The sequence below is a fragment of the Eulemur rufifrons genome, chromosome 3 (assembly GCF_041146395.1).
Source record: "Eulemur rufifrons isolate Redbay chromosome 3, OSU_ERuf_1, whole genome shotgun sequence".
Taxonomy (NCBI): Eukaryota; Metazoa; Chordata; class Mammalia; order Primates; family Lemuridae; genus Eulemur; species Eulemur rufifrons.
In genome coordinates, this window is record NC_090985.1 from 22,967,466 (window position 1) to 22,980,069 (window position 12,604).

At 39.3% G+C, this 12,604-nt stretch overlaps 1 protein-coding gene across 2 annotated transcripts in view; it reads left to right on the forward strand.

The window, feature by feature from the left end:
• The window catches only part of GABRG3 (gamma-aminobutyric acid type A receptor subunit gamma3), a 445,447-nt gene that overhangs the window by 387,788 nt on the left and 45,055 nt on the right, over window positions 1-12,604 (forward strand). For both annotated transcript variants that reach the window (XM_069466710.1, XM_069466711.1), the window contains one exon: window positions 3,459-3,596. In XM_069466710.1, the coding sequence (XP_069322811.1) occupies window positions 3,459-3,596 (138 nt within the window). The remainder of the gene's footprint in view (window positions 1-3,458; window positions 3,597-12,604) is intronic.

Sequence of the window (12,604 nt, forward strand, 5' to 3'; positions counted from 1 at the left end):
CAAGAAGTTCAGCAAACTCCAGTGCACTTAAAGAGACCAACACCTATACATATCATAGTTAAATTAACAATGTTAAAGACAAGGAGAAAATTTTGAGAAAAGCGATGTATCACTTCAAGTGAGTCACGATATATTAAGATGCAGATTTCTTATGAGAAACCCTGGAGACCATAACACTACTATGACATCTTCAAAGTGTTCAAAGAGACAACTGTCAACAAATAATTCTCTTCCTAGCAAAACTTTCCTTCAGAATTAAAGAAGAGAGATTCAAAAGGTAATCCACATCCACACAAAAGCTTATACGTGGACGTTTATAGCAGCTTTATTCATAATTGTCAAAACTTGGAAGCAACCAAGATGTCCTTCAGCAGGTGAATAGATAAATAAAATATGGTACCTCCAGATAATGGAATATTGTTCAGCACTAAAATGAAATGCAATATCCAGACATGGAAGAAACTTAAATTCATATTGCTAACAAGCAAATCTGAAATAGCTGCATGCCATATGATTCCAACCTTATGACACTCTATAAAAGACAAAATTGTGGATACAGTAAATGGTTGCTAGGGGTAAGGGGGAGGGAAGGATTTAAAGGCAGACTACAGAGTATTTTTAGGGCAGTGAAACTACTCTATTCGATGCGATAATGGTGGATTCATGTCATTATACATTTGTCCAGACTCATAGAATGTACTACACCAAGAGCGAACCCTCATATAAACTGCAGATTCTGGGTGATGATGATGTGTCAATGTAGGTTTGTCAGCTATAATTAATGTGCCACTCCGGTGGGGGTTGTTGATAATGGGGGAGGATACACGTGTGGGGAATGGGAGCATAGGGAAGTCTCTATGCCTGTGCCCTCCACTCAACTTTGCTGTGAATATAGACGTTCCCTGAAAAATAAATCCTACTTAAAAGAAAAAGGATTCTGGAGATGGGTGTTGGTGATGGTTGCACACCAATGTGAATGTCCATTATGCCACCAAACTGTATATTAAAAATTATTAAAATTGTAAATTTTATGTTATGTATATGTTACCATAATACAAGAAATTCTAATTGCTTCAAAAAAAAGATAAGCTACAGAATGGGAGAAATTATTTGTAAAACATATATCTGATAAAGGACTTGTACCCAAAATATACAAAAACCTCTTAAAACTCAACAATATAAAAACAAATCAATTAAAAAATTAGCAAAAGATTTGAACAGACACCTTATCAAAGAAGACACACATGTGGCCAGTAAAAGCATGAAAATATGCTCAATATTATCAGTCATTAGAGAGATGCAAATTAAAACAACCAGATGCCATTTCATACCCACTACTATTGTTATAATTAAAAAGACAGATACTAACAAGTGTTGGGGAAGATGTGGAGAAATTGAAACCCTCGCAAATTACTGGTAGGATTTTAAGGTGCAGCCACTTTGGAAAACAGTCTGGCAGTTCCTCAAAATGTTAAACCTAGAGTTACCCTGACTTAACAATTCCACTCCTACATAAATACCCAAGAGAACTGAAAACCTATATTGACAAAAGTCTTGTACACAAATGCTTATAACATTACTATTAACAGTGAAAAAGTGGACTCAACCAAAATGTTTATCAAGTAATGAGTAGATAGACAAAACATGGCATAACTATACAATGAAGTATTATTTAGCAATTAATAGAAATAAGTACTGATATGTGCTACAATATGAGTGAACCTTGAAAACTTTATGCTAAGTGAAAGAAACCAGTTACGGAAGATCTCATGCCATTTGATTCCATTTATATAAAATGTCCAGAATAGGGCAATCTGTAGATATGGAAACTATATTAGTGGTTGCCTAGGACTAGGTGAGACAGGTGGCGGGCGTGGGCAGGGGAATGTCATTTTGGGGTGATGAAAGTATTCTACAGTTAGATTACAGTGATGGTTGCACCACTCTGAGAATATTCTAAAAACCTCTGAATTGTGCCCACTAAATGTGTGAATTTTATGTACATGAATGTATCTCAATAAAGTTAATTTAAAAACGAAGTTACAAAGGAGGAATTACAGTGTAGAGTATCTCTTCTCATTATGCCAGCCTAATGGGGTAGAAAGCAATTGTGACCATGGCTAATGGCCAAGTAACATGTTGGATTACTTCACAGAAGTGCCTCAGGCTGAGTCTGGGTGCCTTGAACTCAGCATTGTTAAGTTAGGGGCTAGCAAGCGACCCTACTGTGCTGACAATAATTCCACGGGGAAATCCACGATCAGAAGGCAGAGGCATACCTGTGCTCTAATTTTTGTCTTTGCATGAGGGAACCAAACCAGCAATGTTAGGCAGAAAGGGGAAAAAAATCAAGAAAGCAGATTGTCTTTAAGAGTTTTGCAAACTGATCTAAATGTTTTATCAGCAATTTCCAACCATTAATAAATATGTTGGCATAAGTAGGTGTGCACCAATGCAGACCTTTTTGTATTCAGGGTAAGTCATCAAGATGCGGCACACATTTCTTCCAGAGTCATGCCACCAGTGCCTGGAAGAGCTAATGATGCCAATGCTGTTGTGTGTTGGGGGACAACATGGGACCTAGACCTGTTCTTGAGAGTAAGGAAAGCCCTGGTGGGCAGACCCAGCTGCAGAGCCTGGAGATGTGACAGTACAAAGAAAGCAAGTGCCCAGGTCAGACAGCTCCAGCAGAGAGCTGCTGTCCAGAAGCGGGGGATCTAGGTAGAGAGCAGGCAGGGAAGCAGGCATCCAGCCAGTGCCTGGTGCAGGCTTAGGGAGCCACGGAACCCTGGTGACAGCACCAGTAGGGTACAGCAGGGTACCTGCTCATGATGCCGCAGCTCTAGGCAGATGGCCAACATGGGGCCTTGGGCAGCAGAAACACCAGCATCTTGCTGCCTGAAATTCTAACAACCTGGGAAGGGGTCTCTAAAAGAGACCAAGCTCACTGATCAAAACTGAGACTGACAGGAGAGCCAGACTTAGAATCCACTGATCTCTGGAATCCTGGAGAGCCTGCCTTATTAAACTCTTCTCTCCTGAGATCTGGATGGACTAAATTCCGGGGAAGGGTGGAAGGTGTGATGGGTGTGAGCCACATGGTTAGACTTGCCTGGAAAGGATGGAGTCGGAGCCAGTGGCATGTTGACGAGCACCTCCACTCTGAAGGTGGAGTGTAGCTGTGCTCCCCAAGGTCAAAGCAATGACAACAACAGCTCCCTGTCTGCTGTGTCCAGACATTTGATGGCCAGGCCTGTGGCCGTGCAGCACCTTGCTGAGCGTGAAGCTCTGCAGCCCAGAATTAGGTGGCATTTGCCTGTTCATTTTTGGAGTTTCTGTGTCTCTGAGGAAAATTCACAGAACAAATATGTCATAAAATTATAATTCCTATGGAGTGATCAGAATTATTGGCTGTTACTTTATATCTTCAAGTGCCAATCTTTGTTCTGTATTTTTAGATGGCTACCCCAAAGAAGAAATGATTTATAGATGGAGAAAAAATTCAGTTGAGGCGGCTGATCAGAAATCATGGCGGCTGTATCAGTTTGACTTCATGGGCCTCAGAAACACCACAGAAATTGTGACAACGTCTGCAGGTAGGAATCAACTTAAGAGGTACAGCTCTCAAAAAGACACTAAAGATTTGACTTCCCCCCTCCACCCTGAGGCCTAAGGCTATGTGTTATCATATCCTTAATGTAGAATTCTTTCATGTATATGTTTTTAACTAATTGTATTAGGGCAACCATAATACCTAAGTGATAATTGGAGATAAAACAACTGATGCAAAGTGAACATATTTTTAAAATGTTTAGTTGGGATGAGGAAGGGGTGATTAGAATTGATTCATATTTTTGAATTAAGACTGTATTTGCATTATATCTATAAACCTAACTAGGATTACTCACTACTGACCATATTTATATAAATCAATTTTATTGATGGTGAGAGTTCTACAGATTTCCACATACATAAGAAGAATCAAGTATTACTGAGAATTCACAAATAAAAGAAGCTGGTGTGAAATACCCTTTGAGTTTTAACTTCTAGCTTCTTCCTTTCCTTTACTCTAAACTTTATATTAGACACTTTAAGTGTCTTTTTCAATAGATTGAGAAAATCTCCTAACAATAATTTCCTAACAATGTGATTTTATTAAGTGATCATTATATGCATATAATACAGCATGTAATTAGATGAAAAGAGACATTTTGCTTACTAATGTATTTGAACATGTTTTTGTTTTGCTATTGGTTTTATGCTGTTGTATTTTGGTTTTGGTATTTAATTATCTCTATGGTCCACTATTTTGCAACTGATTTTTTTTGTCAGGGTGTGGGGTACAGATGAGAGCTAGAGTCAACTTTTCTACTGATCTTATTATTTGTTATCTAATGATATGGAGAACTTGTTGGCTCTTAAAATTCCATAACAATTTGTCTTATTGGTGGCTAGATTAAGATGTTAATTTTGATAATTAGTGGCAAATATGTTTAAAGAATGGTCTGAATTCTTGGTAGAATTGTAATAGAGATCCATTTACACATCAAGAAAGTTCTTGAAAAAGCTACCTAATCAAGAGAGAAAAGAAAAAGATTCCCTCTGGGTGTTATGGTGCTAAACTCGATAGATGGGATCTATGTTTAAATACTAAGCAATGATAACGTTAAAAGAATGGAAGACCATAATTTATTTAAGTGAACCTTGGAGGCAGCATGATGAAAAACGTTTGGGGAGGCTTGTTCCCAATTAGGAGTCACCTATGTGAATGATCTAATTCCACTTTCTGAGAGGGTGGAAGGTACCAGCAGGACTGTGGGGTGTGAGGCTGCCCAAAAAGGGCTACCAAACAGGGGGGACTGTTCTAGCATTTAAATCCTAAATGTTGATGCTGTTCTTCCTTTCCTGGTGTTCCTTATGTGTTTATCTGGCCACGTTCAGCATCAGTTCAGGTGTCAACAGTTAACACTGTTTGATGAATATTCATGGAACCATTGCTTGCTAAGTGTGGTTGGCATTTTCACAATGTGGAGGTCACCCATGGGTTCTGGTCGCATTTTAGAGGATCCCTAGCAGATAAATGCCGTTTTATAGACAAAGGTTATTCCTTATTTTTAATCTCCTAACTTTAAAATTCTGATGATGGCAGTAACACAAACATACATAATCCTTTTCTTATAAGAAGCTTAAACCATTTGAAAGGGACTAACTATATAGTGGGTTCTCACAAATCATGGAGAAGTTTGAAGAGGAGGGATATGATGATTAGTCCATGTTTTTAAGCCTATGTAAATAATTCTACTGGGGAACTTATCCCTGAAATGGATAAACACTGAATAACCTCAGAATCATGAGACGCAGGTGTCTGGCCCCCAGGTGTGTTGGCAACACAGGCACAATGAGTGGACTGTCTTCATCACCGCCTCACGCCGTTGTCCCCATTGTACCTGCTCTAACCCTGCTGTCCTTTGAGCACAACCTTAAACAGCCACTTGTATTTCACTTTCTCTGTTGGGATAATGTGAATATCAAAAATATTATTTATGTCATTCTGAGACCTTGATATAATATGATGAACGTGTTTATTTAAAATGTGTAAAGATTATTCAAGAACATTAGTAACTGAATTAGTTTCCTGGGGCTGCTTTAACACTGCCACCAACTGAGTGGCTTAAACAACAGAAATGTATCGTCTCTCAGTTCTGGAGGCTGGAAGTCTAAAATCAGGTCGCTGGCAGGCTTGCTTCCTTCTGAGGGAAGGCTCTGTTGCAGACCTCGCTCCTCAGGTGGTCGATGGTATTCTCTGTGTCATCATGTTGTCTTCCCTCTGTGTGTGTCTGTCTCTATGTCTGAATTTCCCCTTTTTATAAAAACTTCAATCATATTGTATTACTGCCCTCACCATGGCCTCATCTTAACTTAATCTTTGTCAAAGACCCTATTTCCAAATAAGGTCACATTCATAGGTACTGGGGGTTAGGACTCTAATATCTTTGGATGAACAATTTGACCCATAACAGTAACCTAGAAAGTCCAGCACACTGTGCAGAGTAGCATTTCAATTGTGCTGGGAAATGAGACTTTCTCTTTGTCGCAGGCACATTCTTTTTATTGGGAGTTCCTAGGGGGCTTATAGGTATCAGTGCTCCTCCTGCCCCAAGCAGACCGCATGCATTTGCTGTAAGAAAGTAGGCTCCAGGCCAGCGCTACTCGGCCTGCAGCCCACTAACCGGCAGTCTTGGCATCACCTGGGAGCTGGTAAGAAATTGAGATTCCTAGACCTTACCCCAAACATTTTGGATTAGAATCTCCCAGGCTGGAGCCCAGGACTCTGCATTTCAGAAGTCCTCTAGGTAAATCTGAGAATGCTGCAGTTTAAAAGGCACTGGGCTGGCCAACTGTAATGACTGGTGCATGGTATAAAAATCACATTCATATGGGATCAGAGCTGATGAACAATAATCTTCCTACTAAGATTTCTCACTGGCTTGATAGCATGCTGTGTTTGTTAGGTTACTGATGTTCCTGGACGGTCTTTAGACAGTTGTCACACCTTCCTCAACCATTCCCCAAGGGTGACTGCAGCAGGCCTTTTCCTTGTGCTAGCCAAAGGCCACCTTGCATTTTAAAATCAGAGACTTTTTATGAAGTATCTATCTACCAGTTGTAGAAATAAATAAACTTACTAGGTTTTATTCTGATGGTTTAAAATATGTATATAAATTCCCTCACTGAGAATAATATGCAGGGAATTCAAGAAAGTATACTTTGGAATTATTAGAAATAGATCAGAGGCAGGACATTTGGCTTTGATTTTCAATAAATTTTATTAATTAAAAACAAGTTGAATATTTATAGATATGTATATGTACATAGGTTGATATATACACATACATTTCCTTGCTCTGTCAGGGAAAGTTCCTAGAAGCAACAACACCCCAGGAGCAATAAGCACACTTAGCGCTGAGGTCTTGGTTTCTAACGCCATTTTCTAATACAACCACCATGGCTCCTTGGGGACATGGAAGATTGTAAGGACAGGGTAGGGAATATACAAGGTGAGCCTGGAGAATCTTGTAGTGCCAGAAAGTAAGAAATGCCAAAGTACTCACTTCACACGCACACATAGACAAAATGATAGGAGTATGTCAAAGGAACACTGGGAGCCAACCGAAAGACAAAACAATTGTCAAAGCTAAAAATGCAAGCAGCAAAATAAATACAGTAGTATTGGATTATAACCTAAATATAAAATAAATATCCATGAGTCCTCACTGGTATAAATGATTTAGTAAATATATATAAGCATATATAGGTTAAAATAGGCAAATCTACCGTGCAGAATTTCACATAATTTATGTATATATTGTACCCTCAAAGAGGTGGGGCATAACTCCCACTCCTTAAGTCTGAGCTGCACATAGTGACTTTCTCCTAAAGGGCACAGTATGGGAAAGAAGGAAGAGATTTACAATGGAGACATCTGAGAAACACTACCTCAGCCAGGTGATAAGGCCAATATCCTCAGTGATTAAGTGTGTTGATAGTCTGTACCCTGGATATGATGAGATGAAGATGGCATCTTACCTCTCTTCTCTTCCTCCCCCAAACACATAACCCCTGTTTAATATTAAGGAATATATCAGCAGAATGACTGAGGAACGCATAACAACTGTACAATTGAGGGGTATTCTGCCAAACCCCTGATTAGTACTCCTCAAAATTGTCAGGGTCATCACAAACCAGGGCAGTGTGAGGAAATGTCACAACCAATAGAAGCCCAAGAAGAAATGATTGTTCAAGGCAATGTGGTATCCTGATTGGGATCCTGGAGTAGAAAAAGAATATTAGAAAAAACAACCAAGGAAATGTGAACAAAAATGGACTTTAGTTAACAATAAAGTATTGATATTAGTCCATTAATTGTAACAAATGGACCATACCAATATAATATGTTAATAATAGGGACACTGGGTGTACCATATATGGGAGCTCACTCTGCTATCTTCACAGTTATTCTGTAAACCTAATACTGTTCTAAAATGAAAAGTTTACTTAAAAGAAAAAATCTGCGATGCATAATGGTGACGTTCTGATTCCAGTCATTAGAGTGGCTTGCAGTGCACCAACTCTTTCACTGAGATAAACTAGGAACAATGGATATAATAAGACTAAGATCTGTTTGAAAACATCAGATAGGGGCTGGTGCAGCCAGGATGCAAAAGGACAGATTCATGGAAAAGGAGACAGCACACAGTGGGGTGAGTCCACATTCTGCTGTAGATTTATCTTTCAGGGCATTCACTGAGCATCTGAAAAAGGAACATGAATCAAACAATCTGGATAAAGACTCTAGAAAGAAACTTGCTGTGAAAAGATATCTCCCTGCATTGGAGCATCATTGAGATTCAATAACTAGAGGCCTTTGAGCCATTAACTCAGGGAGAAAGGAAGGAAAGGAAAATGAACTCTATACTCAAGACATTTTCTGAATTTTTAAAACTATGAAGAGAAGGAAGTGAAGAAGGTAAGCAAAAAGCCTCTGAGAAAGCAGAATCTGTCAATGTTGGCAAGACAAGGAATATCACTGAGGAGGCACTGGAGGAGGCCGTGGTCAGAACCCCGGAAGGTTCTTTCTAGAGCAAGTGCAAAATAGACTAGAAAAATCTTGTCAGACTATAGCTCAGCCTTGAGTTAGCCAGCCCTTGATTGTATTAAGGTGATTTGCCCCAATCTCTGGCTTAGAAAAGAGAATGATGAACCTCCTAGGAAGGATAATAAATTGTTTCTTACAGATTTTCATACAAAATGTATACTGTTGTCCAATGACCAAAACCCAAAGAAAAAACAATAAAGAATAGAAACAGACTCACAGTTGATTAAAATATTGGAGTTACCCAGTAAGGATTTTAGAGTGGAAATAATTTCTGTGTTTTAAGAGAACAGAGGAAAAGTGAAAGTGATAAATGAAAACATGGATAATTTGCCCGATAGGAATTTATATATAAAAAGAAAAACAATCAAATGGAAATTTTAAAAATAAAATTCCAGAATTTTAATTAAGAATGCGAAAGATAAATTTAATAATAAATTATTAGATAAATGAGAAAATATGACCGGTTAACTGTAAAACAGATCAATAGAAAATATCAAATCTGAAGAAAAAAATATAGAGAAAAAAGTAAAAAGTTGAGAGTAAGAAATATGTAGAATATGATATAAAATTCTAATGTAAGTATAATTGATAAAGAAAAAAAATTAGGCCAGGTGCAGTGGATCACTCCTGTAATCCCAGCACTTTGGGATTTTGAGATCGCTTGAGGCTCGGCAAGTTTGAGACCAGCCTGGGCAACATGGCAAGACCCCATCTCTACAAAAAATTTTAAAAATTAGCTGGGCGTGGTGGTGTGCCTTGTAATTTTAGGGAGGCTGAGGCAGGAGGAACACATGAGCCCAGGAGTTCAAGGTTGCAGTGAGCTATGATCACACCACTGCACTCTAGCCTGGGTGACAGAGTGAGATTCTGCTCTAAAAAAAAAAAAAAAAAAAAAAAATCCAGAAAAAAAAAAACTAACTATAATCGTAGCCCCAGAAATGGAGACCATAGGGAATGGGTTAGAAGCAACATCTAAAGAAAGAATGGCTTAGAATTCTTTTAAATGGATGGAAAACCTGAAATCACACACTCAAGAATACTTGCCAGCTCCCCATGATGAACACAAAGGAAGTCACTGAAATGCTGAAGACCAAGAGCAGAAAGTAAAAAAAGACACATTACCTTCACAGGTACAGATGTCTGACTTTTCACCAGGTATCATGGCAACCAGAAGACGATGGAATTCAAAGTGTGAAAGGAAACAGAGAATTTTATATCTAACAAAATAGTAAAAATAAGGGTGAAATAATGATGTTTTCAGGCTAAAGAAAAATAGGGAGAGAGCAATAAAAAGAAAGATTGCTTCTGTGATCTCTATAGCAGGCTGCTTTTCACCCTTTTAAGGAAAACCTTTATGATATTTGCAAGGTAATCCATTTCTTTGCCACATCAAGGCTGCCTATAATGTCCACTTGAACCTGAGTCCAGTTGTCTAAAATAATTTGGGCAGAAGACAGAGCATTTTTTCCTGGGTGTCAAGACATCCACAGCAAGCTAACTGAGGTGGGGCTGGCACTGTGACACTTGATTTGCAGTGGGCACACTACAAAAAGCTTGGGGTAGGCTTAAGGCAGGCTCAGAGCATGCTTCGAAGTGGCTTTGTAGTAGAAGCAGTCCTAGCAAAGGCTCCCGGACTTCAGAGGCAGGGATCAAGTCAGAAGCCTGGGGCCCAAGATTAATTGCACTAGGAGATCCCCCCTGCTGCCTGTTTTATTACAAGGCCACAGATAGGCTCCCCCCGAGTGTCAAGTTATTACAGTCAAAGCAACCAGGAGAAAGGCTGCTCTTCCCAGACTGTAGCAAGAGCCACACAGCTTGATATGGAAACCTGATATTTTTGAAGTTGATTCAAGCTCCAAAGTTCTCCAAACTCCAAAAAAATTATTCGATATATGAACTTTTTGATATTATCAGTGTTCAACACTCCAGCTAATTTTTACAAATATGTTTTCTGACATGCCCACTGGGAAGAGTGAGGCACAGAGGTAGGAGCTCTGGTGCTAGAGTCGGACCAGACTACATTTGAAAGGAGCTGCACCACTTACCTGCTCTACGGCCTTGGGCAATTCCTAACCCATCCTGTGTTCCTCTCCTACGTCAGAGGCAAACTGTCTTCTCCTTTATGTAGTGGTTGTGAATTTAAGTGAACTAACATATGCCAAGTGCATAATTGCCATCTATGTATAAAAACATTATCTATTATTATTGCCTTAATAGAATTCCCGTGAAGGAGAATTGAGAGATTTACACATTGGCTGTCTTTAGTAAATTGCCCACTAAATCAGCTGCTAGCATTTTATTCAATGAGACGTGTTTTAACAGGGCACTATAGTGACATTTATATCCTGAATGCAAATAGGAATGTATGTTTAAATAGCTCCTGTGAAAAGAAGCTCTCAAAGTGGTTTCTTCTTGGCTTTTTGTCATATTTGTCTGAATGCAATCTGGGTAATAAATCAGTCTGGGTTTTAGAGATATAATTTTAAAAATAGCAACAGTCTCTTTGTTCACAAGATTGAGTGAAAAATCTTTCAAACCCACTGTGAGTCATCTTCCATCTCTAATTCAGAGACGAAATGTGGAAAAACCTCTGCTTGCTCTAATGAATTGCTCATCCGCTGAGAGCATTCAAATTCTGTGATACAAATCATATCCGAATATGTCTGTTCTTTTAAAAGCAAATTTAATTAATTACCCTTCCATGGACCTGAATAAATTATAGCATTTAATATATGGTGACAGTAATTTTTATACATATAGCATTTTATGGTTTTCATTTGGCTCTCACCCTATCCTTTGAGCAAGTCAGGACATGTGCCAATATCTTTATTTATAAATGAGGAACAGAAATTCAGGAAGACTTCAGTCATGGCATTCGACAATGCACCCAGTATGTGCTACTGCATACAAACCCACTTACTCTGAGGCCAGTGGCTCTTGCATGAAGTCACCGCTACAAAGAGTTAATTTGACTTCGTATATCTCACTCTCCATTTTCAGAATATTTTATTTGCTCTAGCCCAGTGCTGAATTGTGATCTTTAAAGCTTCATTGCTTAGTGTATTCCCTGGCATGGATAATATTTTATAGCCATTATCCATTAAAGTTGAATGACTGCTTCCAATCATTTGATCAGAAGAAAAGTCTTAAATCTGTACCCTAACATAAGGGAGTATGATAATTTAAAATTATCTATAAAATCAGTTACAGTATTGTTGATATTTGGAGGCTTGGCAAGTATTTCTGTAGGCTGTCACCATGCTTAAGATGCTCATGAACATTCCTTGTTTTTTATATGCTCTTTTGATGACACTACAACCCTTTAAGGTAGTGAGGTTACTATCCCATTATACAGATGGCAAACTGAGTCTTAAAAATATCTTTGCTCATGATCACCAAGGGCAAGCAGACCTGTGACTAGCTTCAGGATAGCTATAGGGCGCGCCTATCGAGTGCAGCACCCCAGGATGTGCTGGGAGAGACCTGCGTCCTATGAAAGTCAAGCAGCCCTTGCAGCCCTGTGCTGAGGCTTCAGGAGCACTTGTTCCTGCGCGCATCCTAGCAAGCACTTCATGCCACACCCCTCCCCGTACCCTGCCAACCATCCTGGCTGACTTCAGTCAGCCCCAGGCTCTTAGCATTGATGCCAGTCTCCCAGGAAACCCACTTTTAAGAGCTGTTCTCTCCCCTCCCCCAAGGGCTAGGTCAAGTTGACAGCCATTTACTCCCAAAATGCCCTGACTGCCCCATGGTGACTGTAACCAAAGAGGACATACAAGACAGAGGTTGAGAACATGAATGTTGGTGCCATCCTGCCTGGGTTTAACTTCCAGGCCTGTACTCACAAGGTATGTCATCATGGGCATATCATCTTGATATTTGGAGACTCAGCATCTGCAAAATGGGAAGGACAATACTAGTGCCTGCTTCAGAGATATAAGCCCTTGT